We start from the raw sequence: 21,574 nt of genomic DNA on the forward strand, positions 1-21,574 counted from the left end.
CAGTGGTCTGCTGATGTCCTGAATGCTGTCAAGTGTCTTGAATGCAATTGGAGATGCACACCAGGCAACTGGAGAGTGTTCTATCACACTCCGAATGTGTGTCTCAAAGATTATGGACAGACCTTGAAGAATTAGGAAATGTGTTACTCATTGTTGAATTCCCAGCCTGTGATGTGTTCGTGTAGCTACAAAATTTATATAGTTAGTGCATTCAGTTTCTGATTGATGATAAGCCCAAGCATTAACAGTGTACTGCCATTGAAATTTAAGGGATAATGATTGTGCAGACAGTCATTACTTGGCCGTTATGTGGCACAAATTTACTTAGCACTTATCAGTAAGAGCCTCAATGTTTTTGAGAACTTGCTGCACTTGGACATGTCTGCTTCATTATCTGAGGATTCATCTGAACTTGATGCAATCATCTTCAAAGTCACCCTGCCTGACCTGAGCAGCATTCACAAAACAGAGTTTGTCTCTTTTCAAGAGCACTTCAACATGGGGGTACACTCTCACTCATCCTTTAGCTGCAGTTTTACATCTAAAGGTAATGCTACCAAGCTATTGGCTGTCTTACAGGACTGACAACTCCGGGCTGTCATCCTTATTTGGGCAACTGTCCTCATGGCAACCACTTAATTTGCTGTCACTAGTATAACACCACCATAAAATAGCTTCAGGGTTCTGCTGTCCTAATAGAAACATATAAGATCCTGAAGCAACTTGACTGGGTGGATGTTCAAAGCATGTTTCCTGTTGTGGAAGAATCTTGAACTAGGATTATAGTTTAAAAGTAACGGAATTTCCATTTATGAGAGATAAAGAAACAATTCTTCTGACAGAGGGTTGTGACTCTTTGGTATTCTACCCAAAACTTGAGTCTTTTGCTTATAGAGTTAAATTAAAATTATCCTATTTAATATGTTTAAATTTCTTCCAAAAATAGCACACTTGAAATGTGTGTAAATAACAGTTTATTTTGGGTGTAGACAGGCAAAATAAACTAAATTTGAGTCCACTGCACTGTTGGAGATGGTGCTCAGAAGGGGAAGGCCCTCCCAGCTTGAAGCACTCCACCTCTAGCTGCTCTGGCACACGAAGTGACGCTTCATGCTGAGAAGGGTACTTGCTTAGGCATCAACTGTATGGACTTTAAGCCTCTGAATTGGTGCTGTTTTGATGTCACTCAGTAGTTTGATGCTCGATTCACAAACCTGGACCAGGCAGATGCATCCTATGTATTATCTTCACCCTCACCAAAGAATACACATTCAGCTCCAATAGGGGCTCAGCTCTCATATTATTTAAAGGGACAGATACTCAATCTATAGGAAAGATAATTTATAATATCTTCTACAATGTCAAAATCTCTGGAACCCCAAGTTTAGCTGGGAATTGAAGATCAGAGAGCACTCTTCCCAAAACTGTTTATCATTATTACTGATCTGTAAGTATTAGAAAATGTCTCTTGAATTAGTTTCACATGTTACATATCAATGTCAGTGAAAAATAAATTCCATTTAGATATCAAAGTTTATTCTTTTTGAGACTGTTGGATGATTTTGTTCAAACATACAAATATAAAGCAGTTAAAAAAGCGTACCAAAGCTTTTAATAATTTAAAAATATAAGTTGGACGGAAAACAAAATGGGATCTCTATTTATCCCTAAGAAGTTAGTACACACTTGTATGACAGATTTTAATTATATCTATTTCCAGCTAACAGATATTAAGGGATTTCTAGCTCAGGTTGAAAATGAGAATAAAATGCTGAGAGCTTGTAAATTGGAACAGAATACTAAGGTAAACGTGTATGAAAATATATTTTACTTTGATTTTATGTTATTAAAAAGATAATTAGTTTTCCAATACATTAGTATCCCTCATTTCTAAATGTCCTCACAAATAAAAGAAAATATTTCCTGCTTTCACAGTGTATGCATATAATTGGTTGATTATTTGACCTGTTATTCTAGCTGTTATTACCCTCAGGATTGTTCTGTAAGTGCTGACTAATTCAAAATAATCAATCACGGTCATTGCATGGCTCATTTTGGTTTGTTAGAAATGACACACGTTCGTATGCAGGGACCCATTCTCTGCAAGTAAACCATTCACCTCTTTTGAATTACCCATAACCAGGTGCCTGGGCAGCTTATAATTCCCTTTTGTCTTCTCCAGGGCAATATCTCAGCCAATCAGAGTCAATTTTTGCCAACAATTCAGCACCTTTTGCTCCTGTGATGTAGATTGTTATGACCAAGTGGAAATTTGCATTCTTGAATTCACCTGATGAGTGCAAGAAGAAAAGCTTCAGATACTTCTAGAAATAATTTACTTATTTATTCATTCATTCATTAATCATGGATTATGTGAAACTGGCTCGGCAGCATTAAATTACCATCCCTAGTTGCTCTTGAGACGTTATTATTGGTGAGCTGCCTCTCATGAACCACTTTAGTCCTTGATGTGCAGGGGCATTCATAGTGGTGTTGGGAAGAGAGTTCCAGGATTTTGCCTTCGCATCAATGTAGCAGTTGCAATACAGTTCCCATATAATAAACATGAAGTGCTGCACATGCTGAAGATCTTAAAGAGGAATATAAACATAAAGTACTGGGAAATCTCAGCAGTTCTGGTATTGGGGATGGGGGGGGGAATCTGTTGGAGAATATACTGAGACAGGATTTATTCACATTTTGAAGCAAATGGACTTGTGAGTGATAGGCAGCATGGGTTTGTGTGGGAAGGTCAAGTCTCACCAATTTGATTGAGGTTTTTGAGGAGATGAGAAGAATGATTGATGAGGGAAGGGCAATGGATGTTATCTGTATGGACTTTAATAAGGTATTTGATAAGATACCTCATAGCAGGCTGGTACAGAAGGTAGAGTCTGATGGGATATGGAGTGAGCTAGCTAGATGGATACAAATTGGCTTGGTCACAAAAGACAGATTAGTGGTAGAAGGGTGCTTCTCGGAATGGAGATCAATGACTAGTGGTGTTTCGCAGGATTCAGTGCTGGGATCTTTGTGGTTTAGTCTATATAAATGATCTGGAGGAAAATGTAGGTGGTCTTATTAGTAAGTTTGAGGGTGATATCAAAATTGGCAAAGTTGCAGATACTGAGGAGGATTGTCAAAGGGCACAACAGGATGTGGATAGCTTACAGATTTGGGTAGAGAAATGGCAGATGGAGTTTAACATGAAAAATGTAAGTGATACATTTTGGAAGATCAAATTTAGGTGCAAATTATACACGAAATATCAGAACCCTTAGGAGCATTGACATATGGAGGGATTGGACATACAGGTCTACAGATCCCTGAAAGTGGCAACACAGGTGGATAAGGTAGTCAAGAAGGTACACAGCACACTTGCCTTCATCATCGGAGCATTAAATATAAAAGCTGGCATGTTACAGCTGTACAAAACTTTAGTTGGGCCACATTTGGAATATTGCATGCAGTTCTGGTCACCACATGACCGGAAGGATGTGGATGCTTTCAAGATGGTGGAGAGAAGGTTTACCAGGATGTTGCCTGGTCTGGACGGTTTTAGTTATGAGCAGTGGTTAGATAAACTTGGATTGTTTTCACTGGAAAGACGGAGGCTGAGGGGTGACCTGATAGAGGTCTCCAATATTATGAGAAGCATAGATAGAGTGGAAGGGCCAACTACAAGAGGGCACAGATTCAAGGTGAGAGACGGAAAGTCTAGGAGAAAAATGCGGGAAATATTTTTCACACAGAGGATGGTAGGTGTCTGGAATATACTGCCATTGGATGTGCTGGTAACAAGCTTATTAGCAACCTTTAAGGCATATCTTGACAGACACATGAAAAGAAGACCAACTGAGGATAGAAACTGTTCAAGGGCAATAAGGAGCAGGTCTAAATAAGAATTAGGAATTGGCACAGGCTTGGTGGGCAGAAGGGCTCTATTGTATAGTATTGTATTGGATCATATTATACATTCATGTTAAAAGTTTCCAATTGCAGTGATAATGAAACTTACCAGTGTTTATCATCATCACTCATAGAGTCATAGACTCATACAGCACGGAAATAGACTCTTTGGTCCAACACATCCACGTCGACCAAATATCTTGTATAAATCTAGTCCCATTTGTGAACATTTGGCCGATATCCTTCTAAATCCCTCCTATTCATATATCTATCCAGATGCCTTTTAAATGTTGTAATTGTACCAGCCTCCACCACTTCCTCTGGCAGCTCATTCCATACATGCACCAACCTCTATGTGAAAATATTGACCCTTAGATCCCTTTTAAATCTTTCCATTTTTCACTTTAAACCTATGTCCTCTAGTTTTGAACAGGAAAGACCTTGCCTGTTTACCCTATCCATCCCCCTCATGATTTTATAAACCTCGATAAGGTCATGCCTCAGCCTCCAACACTCCAGGGAAAAAGGCCCCAGCCCATTTAGCCTCTCCCTATAGCTCAAACCTCCAACCTTGACAACATCCTCATAAACCTTTTCTAAACCCTTTCAACTTTCACAATGTCCTTCCTTTAGGAGGGAGACCAGAATTGCATGCAATACTCCTCTGAAACTGGCAGCAACTTCTGGAGTCTGCATATGCAGTGTTCAACATAAAATTCAGAAGTTGCACATTGCTGTCACTGAATCCATACCTTTCCAGATGGCACACTACTGAGGCCCTGCAGAATGCAGCCAAGTAGAAAATTATTGAACTGATGTAGAACATATACTGTTGCGTGGTTTTTTTCTCTTTCAATTTTTAGTAAAGGAAATTAGCAGGGATGGCAGCGCACGAGTCAAGAGTGTAGTGCTGGAAAATCACAGCCGGTCAGGCAGCATCTGAGGAACAGGAGAATCAACATTTTGAGCATAAGCACTTTACCAGGGATGACAACGCAGGCAGTGCAATGTTCCTCCTGTGGCACGTTAGAGGTGGGGGCACCATTAGTGTCCCAGCTGAGTACACCTATAGGATGAGCACCCAACTGCAGCTCCTTGAAGACCGTGTTAGGGAACTGGATGAACTCAGGATCATTGGAAGGCAGAAACAGTTATAGATAAAAGCTACATGGTTATTACTCCTGGAAATGAAGTTAGTTAGGTGACTGTTAGAAGGGGAAGAAGCAGTCAGTGCAGAGATCTCATGTGGCCGTTCTCCTGTATACCAATTATACAATTTTGGATACTGTTGGGGGGTTCGACTTACCACGGGTAAGTCATGGGGTACAGGTCTCTGGCACAGAGTCTGCCCCAGTTGCTCAGAAGGGAAGGGGGGAGAAGAGTACAGCATTAGTCATCGGAGACTCCATAGTTAGGGGGACAGATCGGAAATTCTGGGTGAACGATGGAGAGTCGTGATTGATGTGTTGCCTCCCAGTGCCAGGTTCTGTCATGTCTTGGAACATGTTTTTGGGATCCTTAAGGAGGAGGGGGAACAGCCCCTAGTCGTGGTCCACATAGGCACCAATGACATAGGTAGGAAAAAGGGATGAGGATGTAAGGCAGACATTCAGGGAGCTAGGGTGGAAGCTTAGAGCTAGAACAAACACTTTTTATCTCTGGTTTGTTACCCGTGCCACGAGCAAGCTAGGCGAGGAATAGGGAGAGAGAGCAGTTGAACACATGGCTACGGGAATGGTGCAGGAGGGAGGGATTCAGATACCTGGATAATCGGGGAACATTCTGAGGTAGGGAGGACATCGACAAACGAGATGGTCTAAACCTGAACCAGACATATACCAATATCCTGGTGGGAGATTTGCTAATTCTCTTCGGAAGGGTTTAAACTAATACAGCAGGAGATGGGAACCTGAATTGTAGCTCCAGTGTACAGGAGGTTGAAAGTAGTGAGGTCATGAATAAGGTTTCAAGGTTGCAGGAATGTACCGGCAGGCAGGAAGGTGGTTTGAAGTGTGTCTACTTCAACGCTAGGAGCATCCGGAATTAAGTGGGTGAACTTGCAGCATGGTTTGGTACCTGGGACTTTGATGTTATGGTCATTTCAGTGACATGGACAGAGCAGGGAAAGGAATAATTGTTGCAGGTTCCGGGATTTAGATATTTCAGTAAGATCAGGGAATGTGGTGAAAGACAGAGAGGTGTGGCATTGTGAATCAAGGACAGTATTACAGTGGCAGAAAGGACGTTTGATGAGGTCTCATCTACTGAGATAATATGGGCTGCGTTAGAAACAGGAAAGGAGAGGTCACCCTGTTGGAAGTTTTCCATAGGCCTCCGAAAAGTTCCAGAGATGTAGAGGAAAAGATTGCAACGATGATTCTGGATAGGAGTGAAAGTAACAGGATAGTTGTTATGGAGGACTTTAACTTTCCAAATATTGATTGGAAATGCTGTAGTTCAAGTGCTTTAGATGGGTTAGTTTTTGTCCAATGTGTGCAGGAGGGTTTTCTGAAACAGTATGTAGATAGGTCAACAAGAGGTGAGGCCACATTGGATTTGGGTACTACTGGTTAATGAATCAGGCCAGGCGTTAGATTTGGAGGTAGGTGATCGTGACCATAATTCGGTTACGTTTACTTTAGCGATGGAAAGTGATAGGTACATACCACAGGGCTAGAGTTATAGGTGGGGGAAAGGCAATTATGATGCCATTAGGCAAGATTTAGGATGCATAAGATGGGGAAGGAAACTGCAGGGGATGGGCACAATTGAAATATGGAACTTGTTCAAAGAACAGCTACTGTGTGTCCTTGATAAGTATGTACCAGTCAGGCAGGGAGAAAGTGGTTGAGTGAGGGAACCATGGTTTACTAAAGAAATTGAATCTCTTGTCAAGAGGAAGAAGGATGCTTATGTAAAGATGAGATGTGAAGGCTCAGTAAGGGCATTTGAGAGTTACAAGTTGTTCAGGAAGGACAACTTAGCCAGGAAGGACGTAAAGAGAGAGCTAAGAAGTGCCAGGAGGGGACATGCGAAGTCTTTGGCAGGTAGGATCAAGGAAAACCCTAAAGTTTTCTATAGGTATGTCAGAAATAAAAGAATAACCATGGTAAGATTAGGGCCAGTCAAGGACAGTAGTGGGAAGTTGCCCGTGGAGTCCGAAGAGATAGGAGGAGCGTCAAATTAAAATTTTTCATCAGTATTCACACAGGAAAAAGACAGTGTTGTCGAAAAGAATATTGAGATACAGACTAGATGGGATTGAGGTTCATAAGGAGGAGGTGTTAGCAATCCTGGAAAGTGTGAAAATAGATTAGAGTAGTGCTGGAGAAGTACAGGAGGTCAGGCAACTTCTGAGGAGCAGGAAAATTGACATTATGGGCAAAAGCCCTTCATCAGGAATTAAGGCATGGAGCCTCCAGGGTGGAGAGATAAATTGGAAGGAATGGGGCTAGGGAGAAGGTAGCCAAGAGTACAATAGATGGATGGAGGTGGGGATGAAGGTGATAGGTCAGAGAGGAGGGTGGTGCGGATAGGTGGGAAGGAAGATTAGCAGGTAGGACAGGTCACGAGGATGGTGTTGAACTGGAAGGTTGGAACTGGCTTAAGGTGGGGGGAAGGGAAATGAGGAAACTGGTGAAGTCCACATTGATGCCCTGGGTTTGAAGTATTCTGAGGCGGAAGATGAGGCATTCTTCCTCCAGGCATCGGGTGGTGAGGGAGTGGCGGTGGAGGAGGCCCAGGACCTTGCCAGAATGGGAGGGGGAGTTGAAATGTTGGGCCATGAGGCGGTGGGGATGATTGGTGTGAGTGTCCCGGAGATGTTCCCTAAAGCGCTCTGCAAGAAGGCACCCAGTCTCCCCAAAGTAGAGGAGACCGCATCGGGAGCAACGGATACAATAAATGACATTGGTTCCCACTTTTTCCTCCGCCACATTGATGACTGCATCAGCACCACCTCGTGCTCTCGCAAGGAGGTTGAGCAGTTCATCAACTTCTCCAACACATTCCACCCCAACCTTAAATTCACCTGGACCATCTCTGACACCTCCCTCCCCTTCCTGGACCTCTCCATCTCCATCAATGACGACTGGCTTGACACTGACATTTTTTACAAACCCACCGACTCCCACAGCTACCTGGATTACACCTCTTCCCACCCTACCTCCTGCAAAAATGCTATCCCATATTTCCAATTCCTCCGCCTGCACCGAATCTGCTCCCAGGAGGACCAGTTCCACCACAGAGCACACTAGATGGCCTCCTTTAAAGACAGCAATTTCCCTTCCCACGTGGTTGAAGATGCCCTCCAACGCATCTCATCCACATCCCACACCTCCGCCCTCAAACCCCATCCCTCCCACCGTAATAAGGACCCCCCCGGTCCTCACCTTCCACCCTACCAACCTTCGCATAAACCGCATCATCCGCCAACATTTTCCACTACCTCCAAACAGACCCTACCACCAGGGATACATTTCACTCCCCAACCCGCTCCGCTTTCTGCAAAGACCGTTCCCTCCGTGACTACCTAGTCAGGTCCACGACCCAGCAACCCACCCTCCCCTCCTGGCACATTGGAGAGACTGGATTTGCAGGTCCTGGGCCTCTTCCACCAGCACTCCCTCAACCCCTTGACACCTAGAGGAAGAATGCCTCATCTTCTGCCTTGGAACACTGCAACCCCAGGACATCAATGTGGACTTCACCAGTTTCATCATTTCCCCTCCCCCCACCTTACCCCAGTTTCAACCTTTGAGCTCAGCACCATCCTCATGACCTGTCCTACCTGCCAATCTCCCTTCCCACCTATCTGCTCTACCCTCCTCTCTGACCTATCACCTTCATGCCGACCTCCCTCCACCTATCGTACCCTTAGCTACCTTCTCCCCAGCCCCACCCCCCTCCCATTTATCCCTCCATGCCGGACACTCCCTGCCTTCATTCCTGATTAAGTGACTTTGCCCGAAACGTCGATTTTCCTGCTCCTCGGATGCTGCCTGACCTGTTGTGCTTTTCCAGCACCACTCTAATCTAGACTCTGATTTCCACCATCTGCAGTCCTCACTTTTGCCTAAGTGTGAAAATAGGTAAGTCCCCGGTGCCAGTTGGGATTTATCCTAGGATTCTCTGGGAAACTAGAGAGGAGATTGCAAAGCCTTTGGCTTTGATCTTTATGTTGTCATTGTCTACAGTAATAGTGCCAGAAGACTGGAGGATAGCAAATGTTAGCCCCTTGTTCAAGAAGGGGAGTAGAGACAACCCTGGAAATAACAGACCAGTGAGCCTTACTTCTTGTTGTGGGCAAAGTTTTGGAAAGGAATAAAAGAGATGGGAGTTATAATCATCTAGCAAGAAATAATTTGATTAGGGATAATCAACACGGTTTTGTGAAGTGTAGATCATGCCTCACAAACTTTATTGAGTTCTTTGAGAAGGTGACCAAATAGGTGGATGAGGGTAAAGCAGTTGATGCGGTATATATGGATTTCAGTAAAGCATTTGATAAGGTTCCCCATAGTAGGCTATTGCAGAAAATACAGAGTCATGGGATTGATTGAGGGTGATTTAACAGCCTGGATCAGAAATTGGCTAGCTGTAAGAAGATAGAAGGTGGTGGTTGATGGGAAATGTTCATCCTGGATGTCAGTTATTAATGGTGTACTGCAAGGATCTGTTTTGGGTCACTGCTGTTTGTCATTTTTATAAATGACCTGGATGAGGGGTAGAAGGATGGGTTAGTAAATTTGCAGATGGCACTAAAGTCAGTGGAGATGTGGACAATGTGGAAGGATGTTGCAGTTTACAGAGGGACATAGATAAGCTGCAGAGCTGGGCTGAGAGGTGACAAATGAAGGTTAATGCGGAAAAGTGTGAAGAGATTCACTTTGGAAGGAGTAACAGGAATACAGAGTACTGGGTTAATGGTAAGATTTTTGGTAGTGTGGATGAGCAGAGAGACCTCAGTGACCATGTGCATAGATCCCTGGAAGTTAACACCCAGGTTGATAGGATTGTTAAAAAGGCATATGGTGTGTTAACATTTATTGGTGGAGGAATTGAGTTTTGGAGCCATGAGGTCACGTTGCAGCTGTACAAAATTCTGGTGCAGCTGCACTTGGAGTATTGCGTATAATTCTGGTCGCCACATTATGTGGAAGCATTGGAAAGAGTTCTGAGGAGACTTACCAGGAGATATTGCCCTGGTATGGAGGGAAGGTCTTATGAGGAAAGGCTGAGGGGCTTGAGGCTGTTTTCATTAGAGAGAAGAAGGTTGAGGAGTGACTTAATAGAGGCATACAAGATGATCAGAGGATTAGATAGGGTGGACAATGAGAACCTTTTTCCTTGGATGGTGATGGGTAGCACGAGGGGACATAGCTTTAAATTGAGGAGTGATAGATATAAGACAAATGTCAGAGGTAGGTTCTTTACTCAAAGGACGTGGAATGCCCTGCCTGCAAACAGTAGTGGACCCGCCAACATTAAGGGCATTTAAATGGTCATTGGATAAGCATGTGGGTGATAATGGAATAGGTAGGTTAGATGGGCTTTAGATTGGTTTCAAAGGTCAATACAACATTGAGGGCCAAAGGGCCTGTACTGTGCTGTCATGTTCTATGTTCTCTGTTGCACACTTGGTCTTTCTTCAAAAATACTAGAACAAGTTTGCCTTTTTGATGATCTACAACTGAGTTTTCAGTGGTCTACGTCAGCCCTAAAAAAGGAACTACATAATTGTTTAATATCACATTTTTCCATTATTGATAAGAAATTCCCACAAATGTTTTAAAATAAATTGTTTGTTTACAATATTCTAATTTCTACCTAAATCCCATCCGTATATCCAAATAATTTATTTTACTAACTGAAAAATTTGAAAATTTAAAGAGCAGACATCCAATGCTTTTATCTTCCTGGCTGGTTATATATTAGAATTCTTCAATATGATTGGCTGTTTTGCTTCTTAATGATATTGCACTTGCTGGACCCAAAGGGATCCCCTTGGCTTGGCAACAAATTCAAAACTGCATTGCAGAAAGGGACATCTATACCATGGATAACCTTAGATACTTTAGGGCAGCTTTCTTTCAAGTCAAAATAAGCAATGTTGCTTGGTCACTGACTGTAAAGTCCACCTCACCATCTTCAGCAGATTTCTCATTTTTGCTGTTTTTTTGACATCCAGTGTAGGCAATGGAACCATTGTAAAATCTACACTTATTTTCTTGCCCAACAGAAAATCATTTGGGTAAAAATATCATCATTATACAGCGAGAGAATACTCGGACTTTAAAATTTAAGTGATTTTTGTTTGTACCATAGATTGTAAAGCTCACTGCCACTCTTCAGGATCTTGAACAATCTTCCCGAAATGCCAAATCAGCTTTTGCAGCAGAGGCGGCACAAAAATACAAAGAATTAGTGTCCATGAGAGAAGAGCTTGAGGAGAAAGTGGCAGGAACCCAGGCAGAACTCAGTGAAAAAGATGGGACCATATGCAGACTGCGTGCACAGGTACAGAATGACAGCCTTTGGGTGAGAGATGTAGAACATTGACCTTGATAAGTACAGTCAATTAAATGAAGGAACAGTAACAGTGCAGATGTAATTATAATGTATTTCAACTATATTCACTCAAAAAAAACACTGCTCCATAGAGTCTAATTATTTTTTCTTTCAAACTAACTTTTCTGTGCAAGTTTAATTTGAATGCAGCAAGTTGATTTATATTGCTGTCAAGTGGCTAGATTTGTTTCATTTGCGTCTATAGATTAGATTACTAACTTGAAATTTGTTACAAGAAGACAATGTGGTTTTAAGTAATTTTTAATATCCCATTGTATTTAAACCATGGCTAATTACCCTAAAATGTTTGATTGCTCACTCATTATTGTTTTAATCTGTCCTCTATTCCTAAACTATCTCTTAAATAATGCTTCGAAAAAAATACCTTTTTTTTAAGTACAAAACCTTGTTTGGCACTCAGTGTAGAAAAGTACCACAAACTATTTCAAAGACGTAATAAAATAAATAGACGGCAAGCCAAAAAATGGGCATTTGGCAAGCTGAGACCAAAAACTCAGTCAAAGACATGGTTTGTTAAGGAGAATTTTGGTGAAATTCCTGTCTGTGAGATCTAGACAGATGGCTGAAGGTGTACCGGTGAATTGTGTACAATGGGAGAAGGGAAAACAAAAACCTTAAGGATGGAGAATCTATGGAGAGGTCTCGTGCAGTTTGTGCAGGTGACGGAGATTGGGAGAAGGGTGGGCACAACAAAACGTGAACATGACCACAATAAATTTAATCTGGAGGAGAAATAAAAGCTGAAAAACTGCGAATGCTGTAAATCAGTAACAAAAATAGACATTGTTGAAAAAGCTCAGAAGGTCTGGCAGCAGCTGTGAAAAAAACTCAGAGTTAACATTTCGGATACAGTGACCCTTCCTCAGAACTGAGGAAAACTGAGCAATCTCTGTTTCTGGTTTTAATTTTGAGGAGTTTGAGTTCTGGACATCAAGCAAAGGCCAATGCAATAAGAAAGCAGTGATCACATTAAGGATAAGTTGAAGTTATTTGGAGCCTTCAGGATGAATGGCCACCGAAAGAAGTACAGAATCATATTGTTCTGGTGTAGAATGAGGTCGTTTGGCTTATGAATGTGGAGGCTTTCTGAGCATTTTGGCCGATTTCCAACCTTTTCCCTCTCACTCTGCGCATCATTTTTGTTTAAATAATCTAACTGATGTCCTCTGGACGCCACAATTGAACTTGTCTCCACCACACTTTAAGGAAGTGCCTTGCAGTAGTCACTGTCTGAAAAAATTGTTTTCTCATTTTGCATTTGTTTCTTTTGCAAATTGATCTGCTTAAGAGCAGAGATGGTTTCTCCCTATCTATTTATTCCAGACCCCTCATGACTTTGAAAACTTCTGTCAGATCTTCAGTATAATCTCCCTGTGGTTTTACTCTGTGCCCCGATCAGTAAAAGCTAGAACATTATATGCCTTATTAACAGATATTTATATTTGTCTTGCCATCCTCAAAGATTTATAAATGGATACACCCAGGTCTCACTGCCTGTCCTTTAAAATAGTTCACTTCATTCTGTCTCGACATGTATTTGTGCCAAAATTCATATTCACTTCATACTTCTCTGCATTGTACTTCATCTACCATTTACCAACTTGCCAATATGTTTTTAAAGTTTTATACTGTCCCTATCATATTTTACAATGCTGTCAAGTTTTGTTGCCATCCACAAACTTCTGTATTCTCTTCTGCACACCAAGATCTAGATTTATGTTTACAGGAAAGTAAGGGTGCGAATGCTGACCCCTGGGAAGTGACATTACAAATCGCCCTCCAGTTCAAAAAGTATTTATGAACCATTACTCTCAGTTTCCTATCCCTCAGCCAACTTCTGGAGATTTCCTGAAGAATGACACTTCACACAGATTGCCAATCTATCCCTTTTTTACAAAAGGAGAAAGCTCTGCATTTCTGGCAGGAGATTCTGATCAGGGCTCCTTCAGAAATATGAGTGTCGGGTCAGTGCTGAGGAGGCAGCAGATTCATGGTTGGGAGGAAGATTAGTCTCAAAGGGATGAAGAGCTTCAGAGAGGGTAATGGCTATGGCTGTTGGGGGGAGGTTGAGTCTGGATCAAGTGAACGAAGTTTGGGTCTGTAGCGAGTGAAGGAGTCATTTGGTCAGTTTGGAGTGGAGGAAACAAGGTGCAGGGAAATGATGGTCTGTTTCAAAGTAGACGAAGGATTGGGGGGGCCAGGGCAAGCGCAGGATTGGGTGTGTCCAGCCATTGCCATTACCCTCTCTGAAGCTCTTCATCCCTTTGAGACTGATCCTCCTCCTAACCATGAATCCTCAGCACTGACCTGACACCCATATTTCTCAAGGAGCCCTGATCAGAATCTCCTGCCAGAAATGCAGAGCTTTCTCCTTTTATAAAAAAGGGGTAGAATGGTAATTGTTTATCGGAATCTTTAATTTTGTTGGCAGTTCCTTCAGAATATGCTATGGTGGAAATTTTGCAGGGTCCTCAAGTGCAAGTTTCATCTACACTGGAATAATGACTGTCTGGCCATCAAAAAAAAAGGTCAATGTATCCATGTTGCTACTGTCCCTTTATTCCATGAGCTGTACCTTTTATAGAGTCATAGAGTCATAGAAATGTACAGCATCCAAATAGACCCTTCAGTCCAACCTGTCCACTTGGGAAATAAATTTTGGGAGGTCATGAATGCCACATCAAAAATACTGTACTGCCTTTATCAAGTTAAAATCGCACAACACCAGGTTATAGTCCAGCAGGTTTAATTGGAAGCACTAGCTTTCGGCGTGCTGCTCCACAACCACCTGATGAAGGAGCAGTGCTCCAAAAGCTAGTGCTTTCAATTAAACCTGTTGGACTATAACCTGGTGTTGTGTGATTTTTAACTTTGTAAATCCCAGTCCAACACCGGCATCTCCAAATCATGCCCTTATCAACCCTCTCTGTTACCTCTTCAAAATCTCCAGCAGGTCAGTAGAACGCAATTTTCCTTTAATAAATGAATGCTGGCTCTTCCGAATTAACCCATATTTTTCCATGTGACCAATTTTGTCCAAATAATTACTTCCACAAGTTTCTCCTGTCACCAAAGTTAAATTGATTGATCTGTAATTGCTCAGCTTATCTTCACAAAGGAGCCACCCCACTCTACAAGAAGCAAAATTTTCTTTTCTTTAGGCTCTATTCCTGATGAAGGGCTTTTGCCCCGAAACGTCAATTTTCCTGCTTCTCGGATGCTGCCTGACCTGCTGTGCTTTTCCAGCGCTCTAATCTAAACTCTGGTTTCCAGCATCTGCAGTCCTCACTTTTGCCCACTTAACTTTTCTGTCATCATTGAATCTACTGAAGGCTAGGCCTCAATTGCCAGTCGTTAGGACCTAGAAGATATTGTCCTCTGATCAGTTGGCAGCTTCTTTCAAGTCTGGACTTCACTGTGGAGGTCTGAAATAGGACATGAACCTTGTCAGCTCTTAACAAGCTGATTTGATGAGTTTTCTCGATAGGTATAGCAAGTCAGTTGTTATTGTAGCCACTGATCCACGCACTTAGCTCACAACAAAAATTGCTGGAAAATCTCAGCAGGTCTGGCAGTAGCTGTGGAGGGAAAGTAGAGTTAATGGTTCAAAATTGTTCTGAAGAAATGTCACTGGACTTCAAACATTAACTCCGCTTTCTGTCCACAGCTGCTGAGTTTTTGCAGCAATTTCTCTTTGTGTTTCTGATTTCCAGCATCTGCAGTTCTTTGTTTTTTTTTGTTTAGTGTCCCACACTCAGGCTGTTGACCTAGAGAATCCTGAAGGTGCATCTTCAGGTAGATGGTCTCAGACATTTACACTGTGGTCGATAATATCTGCATTTTGTTGTCTCTATGACTTCTATTTGCAACCATCAAGGTTACCATGGCTATGAATTTCTATACAGTGTTATTATTCCAAGAATCAGCTGTGAATCTTCTTTATATCTTACAGTCACCAGCTTATCATACTTTCAGGCAGGTTATAAAGGTCTTCTTCCAGAGTGAAGGGCCTGTCTTAATTTATTGACAGATGAAGCAGCAGAGGCACAGATTTATGTGGCTATTAAGGCACTAATACATTACTCAACCAGTTATCCAAACATGAAAAATTCTTGGAGGAGCATCTTAGGTAGAAACGTAGAACATGGGAACAGAAGTAGGCCATTTGACCCCTCGAGCCTGGTTCGCCATTTAATGTGGTCATGGCTTATTAATTATCAAGCTCAGTACCCCAATCCTGCCCTCTCCCAATATCCCTAGATCCCTTTAGCCACAAGAGTTGTATCTACCTCCTTTGTTAAATGCAATGTTTGGCCTCAACGACTTTCTGTGATAGAAACTGTCACAGCCTCACCACTCTCTGGGTGAAGAAATGTCTCCTCATCCAAGCCTCAAAAGATTTACTCTTTATCCTTAAACTATAAGCCTTGGTTCTGGAATCCCCCACCATTGGGAACACACTTCCTGCATTTAATCTGTCCAGTCCTGTTGAAATATTGCAGGTCGCATGAGATTCCTCCCTCATTTTTCAAAACTTTAAGCAACTGGTGCACCAGAACAGCCAGGTGTCTTCAAACATTCCTCTTTTACAAACATTCAAGTTCAAATTGACAGATTTAAATTCAATTTGACAGATGTTGATCAGATGTGTCCCAGAACATTGTAGGAAGCTAGGGGAAAGCTTGCAGGGCCCCTTGCAGAGACATTTGTATCATCTGCATCCATGGGTGTAGGCCAGAAGACTGGAGGGTGGTTAATGCTGTGCCATTATTTTAAAAAGACTGCAAGGGAGAGCCAGGGAACTGTAAACCAGTGACTCTGATGCCAGTGTAGGTAAGCTGTTGGAGGGATTCTGAGAGATAGGATTTACTTGCATTTTGAAAGGCAAGAACTATTTACAGACAGTCAAGCATGGCTTTGTGTGTGGGAGATCATATCTGACGAATTTGATGGTGTACTTTGAAAAGGTTACGAAGTTAGATCGAGTGGTAGACCTTGTCTACCTGGATTTTAGCAAGGCCTTTGACAAGGTCTTGCATGGGAGACTGATTAGAATGATGAGATCACATTGGATCCAAGGAGAGATAACCGATTGGATACAAAATTGGCTTGATGGTAAAAGACAGAGAGTGGTGATAGAGGGTTGATATTCAGACTGGAGGCCTGTGACCAGTGGTGTGCCACAACGACCGGTTCTGGGTCCACTGTTTGACATTTATATCAGTGATTTGAATGAAAATAAAGGAGGCATGGTTAGTAAGTTTGTTGATGACACCAAAATTGGTCACTTCTGGAATACTGTGTTCAATTGTGGTTGCCCTGCTATAGGAAGGATGATATAGGAAGAAACTGTTCAGAAAAAAATTACAAGGATATTGCGAGAACTGGAGGATTAGATTTATAAAGGAGAGGTTGGATAGACTGGGACTTTGTTTCCCTGGAGTGTCAGAGGCTGAGGGGTGACATTGCGGACGTTTGTAAAATCAAGAGAAGCATAGAGTCATAGAGATGTACAGCATGGAAACAGACCCTTCAGTCTAACCCATTCATGCCGACCAGATATCCCAACCCAAGCTAGTCCCACCTGCCAGCACCCGGCTCATATCCCTCCAAACTCTTCTATTCATATACCCATCCAAATGCCTCTTAAATGTTGCAATTGTACCAGCCTCCACCACATCCTCTGGCAGCTCATTTCATACACGTACCACTCGCTGTGTGAAAAAGTTGCTCCGTAGGTCTCTTTTATATCTTTCCCCTCTCACCCTAAATCTATGCCCTCTAGTTCTAGACTCCCTGACCCCAGGGAAAAGACTTTGTCTATTTATCCTATCCATGCCCCTCATAATTTTGTAAACCTCTATAAGGCCACCACTCAGCCTCCAACGCTCCAGAGGAAACAGCCCCAGCCTGTTCAGCCTTTCCCCATAGCTCAAATCCTCCAACCCTAGCAACATCCTTGTAAATCTTTTCTGAATCCTTTCAAGTTTCACAACATATTTCCAATAGGAGGAGACCAGAATTGCATGCAATATTCCAACAGTGCCCTAACCAATGTCCTGTACAGCCGCAACATGACCTCCCAACTCCTGTACTCAGTACTCTGACCAATAAAGGAAAGCATACCAAACACCTTCTTCACTATCCTATCTACCTGCGACTCCACTTTCAAGGGGCTATGAACCTGCACTCCAAGGTCTATACTCCCTAGGACCTTACCATTAAGTGTATAAGTCCTGCTAAGATTTGCTTTCCCAAAATGCAGCACCTTGCATTTATCTGAATTAAACTCCATCTGCCACTTCTCAGCCCATTGGCCCATCTGGTAACCCTCTTCGCTGTCCACTTCACCCCCAATTTTGGTGTCATCTGCAAAAGTACTAACTGTACCTCTTATGCTCGCATCCAAATCATTTATGTAAATGACAAAAAGTAGAGGACCCAGCACTGATCCTTGTGGCACTCCACTGGTCACAGGCCTCCAGTCTGAAAAACAACCCTCCACCACCACCCTCTGTCTTCTACCTTTGAGCCAGTTCTGTATCCAAATGGCCAGTTCTCCCTGTATTCCGTGAGATCTAACCTTGCTAATCAGTCTCCCATGGAGAACCTGTCGAACACCTTATTGAAGTCCATATAGATCACATCTACCACTCTGTCCTCATCAATCGTCTTTGTTACTTCCTCAAAAAACTCAATCAAGTTTGTGAGACATGATTTCCCACGCACAAAGCCATGTTGACTATCCCTAATCAGTCCTTGCCTTTCCAAATACATGTACACCCTGTCCCTCAGGATTCCCTCCAACAACTTGCCCACCACCGACATCAGGCTCACTGGTCTGTAGTTCCCTGGCTTGTCCTTACTGCCCTTCTTTAACAGTGGCACCACGTTAGCCAACTTCCAGTCTTCCAGCACCTCACCTGTGACTATCGATGATACCAATATCTCAGCAAGAGGCCCAGCAATAACTTCTCTAGCTTCCCACAGAGTTCTCGGGTACACCTGATCAGGTCCTGGGGATTTATCCACCTTTATGCGTTTCAAGACATCCAGCACTTCCTGCTCTGTAATATGGACATTTTGCAAGGTGTCACTATCTATTTCCCTTCATTCTATATTTTCCATATCCTTTTCCACAGTAAATACTGATGCAAAGTACTCATTTAGTATCTCCCCCATTTTCTGCGGCTCCACACAAAGGCCGTCTTGCTGATCTTTGAGGGACCCTATTCTCTCCCTAGTTAATCTTTTGTCCTTAATGTATTTGTAAAAACCCTTTGGATTCTCCTTAATAAGATGAATCACCAAGGGCTTTTTCCAAGGATAGCTGTGTCCAAAACTGGAGATCATAGATGTAAGTTGAGAAGGGAAAGATTTAAAAGGGACCTGAAGGACAACTTTTTCACATAGAGGGAGGTGCATGTGCAGAATGAGCTGCCAAAAGAAGTGGTAGAGGCAGGTGCAATTACAACATTCAAAAAGATGTTTGAACAGGAAAATTATTTGGAAAGGTTTAGAGGGAAATGGACCAAATGCAGGCAAATGGGACTAGCTATGTTTGGGATACCTGGTCGGCATAGAAAATTTAGGTTGACGAGTCTGTGTCCATGCTGTACAACTCTTCGAATCTATCTTGCAGGGCTGTGCTCAGTTCCCAGTTAGCTGAAGGTCATGATACCCTCATTCGGCCAGAATTCCAGGTGCTACATCTCTTCAGGCAAACTTCAAGATTCATGATTTGGAGATGGCTATTGGACATAAGAGTTATCCTCTAAAGAGATGGTTCTTGATGCTTGTCCAGTTCCCAGACATAGGTGCAAAGTCAGGACAATTAGAGCCAAATACTAGCACAAACCTGAACTGAGGTAACTATTGGCCTTTGAAAAATGTGTCTTAATAGCCTTGATCGGTCAGATGGTGCCCTGCAGTAAGAATGAATAAGGGTATCCCTATGGGTGGTCAACTGCTGCTGTTTCCAACATGATACTATAAAGAGGACAGGAGCTGGATGAAGAGCACCTGTGATGCCACTCTTCATCACAGGAGTGTTTTGCCCTGGTTCCTTTGAGAGAGAGATTGGGGCAAGGCGTCAAGCAGACCATGAGAAGATAAACAACTTGCAAAGCCTTGTGTCTTTTTTTAAATTTGGAACAATAGAAGCAGCCTGAGTGGGTGTGGTCAAGCTCTCACAGATTGGCAGTTGTTGCTGGGGTCTCTACAGGGTGGAAGGCAGTGAATCTCTCCCAGCTGCTACACTCTCTCTGGGAAGCTGCTGCATGTATCTCTTTCTTGTCAACAGGATTGCGTATGAGACAACCTGTTTTTCTGCTTTTTTACCACAGGTGTATCTATAGGATGTTACAACAGTGGAAGAGTAAATAGTAACAGTTACTGTATCTATTATTCTGTTTAGTTTTCCAATAGAGTTAAGATATTCCAAGTTCCTCTTTCTTTTGTTGTATTTTAACAATATTATTTGAATAAATTGTGTTTTGCTTAATGTCGAGTAGTTTGACCAATCAAATTGCATCTGGAACACATTACCTTACATTTACCTTTAAAATAAGGAAAAAAGGGCCTAGGCTATCTTCTTAATATATTTTAAGAGGGCCTTCTCTACTCTATAACACATAAGAAAAAGGGAAAGAAGAAGTTGTGAGGGAACCCAGTGCCAGATTTGATAAGAAGATCATTGAGGCTTTTTCAGCTGGGTTTTTGATTCAGATTGGCTCTCAGACTTATGACTGATTACTCTGTGATGCAACTTCCATCAGAAAGAAACATTATTCAGGCAAGTTGACATGTGTATATCCCAATTCTGGCTTTTGAGTTAGTAACTGGTAGATTTTCTGTGTATCTGAAGTTAATAATTAACTTAGTATTTCTGTAGCCATGTTGATTTCTTTTAAAACAGTTTGAGGCCTGTCTTTGGAGTGAATGGGTTTTGTGTACCACTGAAGGACTTTTCTTCGTATTGTTTCATAACCCAGCAAGGTAAATAATGGGACCTCAAGGTGTCAGGGACTTCTGGAACTTGTTTTTTAAGAGAAATACCCATAGCTTACAGAAGGAGACAGTTGGGTTCAAAGCAAAACAAATCAAAATATGATATATCAAGCCGGGATAGAATAACTTCCAAAGAGAACTTTCAGAAGAAAGTCAGAGGAATTTGTTACTGCAGCTTGCAGCTCCTCTAGAATCACAAAGATTGCAACTGCTACTGCCAAAAACAAACTAGAAAAAAGCTGAACTGTGAGAACATGTATTTGGAAAGGCAAGGACTGATTAGGAATAGTCAACATGGCTTTATGCTTGGGAAATCATGTCTCACAAACTTGATTGAGTTTTTTGAAGAAGTAACAAAGAAGATTGATGAGGGCAGAATGATAGATGTGATCTATATGGACTTCAGTAAGGCGTTCGACAAGGTTCCTCATGGGAGACTGATTAGCAAGGTTAGATCTCCTGGAATAAAGGGAGAACTGGCCATTTGGATACAGGACTGGCTCAAAGGTAGAAGACAGAGGGTGGTGGTGGAGGGTTGTTTTTCAGACTGGAGGCCTGTGACCAGTGGAGTGCCACAAGGATCAGTGCTGGGTCCTCTACTTTTTGTCATTTACATAAATGATTTGGATGCGAGCATAAGAGGTACAGTTAGTACGTTTGCAGATGACACCAAAATTGGAGGTGTAGTGGACAGCGAAGAGGGTTACCTCAGATTACAACAGGATCTTGACCAGATGGGCCAATGGGCTGAGAAGCGGCAGGTGGAGTTTAATTCAGATAAATGCAAGATGCTGCATTTTTGGAAAGCAAATCTTAGCAGGACTTATACACTTAATGGTAAGGTCCTAGGGAGTGTTACTGAACAAAGAGACCTTGGAATGCAGGTTCATAGCTCCTTGAAAGTGGAGTCGCAGGTAGATAGGATAGTGAAGAAGGCGTTTGTTATGCTTTCCTTTATTGGTCAGAGTATTGAGTACAGGAGTTGGGAGGTCATGTTGTGGCTGTACAGGACATTGGTTAGGCCACTGTTGGAATATTGCATGCAATTCTGGTCTCCTTCCTATCG

The 21,574-nt window shown here is 42.4% G+C and overlaps 1 protein-coding gene across 2 annotated transcripts in view; it reads left to right on the top strand.

The window, feature by feature from the left end:
• The window catches only part of pmfbp1 (polyamine modulated factor 1 binding protein 1), a 791,959-nt gene that overhangs the window by 363,158 nt on the left and 407,227 nt on the right, over positions 1–21,574 (top strand). For both annotated transcript variants that reach the window (XM_087995767.1, XM_087995768.1), the window contains exon 13: positions 11,236–11,427. In XM_087995767.1, coding sequence (XP_087851893.1) covers positions 11,236–11,427 — 192 coding nt within the window. The remainder of the gene's footprint in view (positions 1–11,235; positions 11,428–21,574) is intronic.

Source organism: Chiloscyllium plagiosum, unplaced genomic scaffold (genome assembly GCF_037043375.1).
Source record: "Chiloscyllium plagiosum isolate Xiang-an unplaced genomic scaffold, Cpla_swu_hap1 HiC_scaffold_17, whole genome shotgun sequence".
NCBI classification, from domain to species: domain Eukaryota; kingdom Metazoa; phylum Chordata; class Chondrichthyes; order Orectolobiformes; family Hemiscylliidae; genus Chiloscyllium; species Chiloscyllium plagiosum.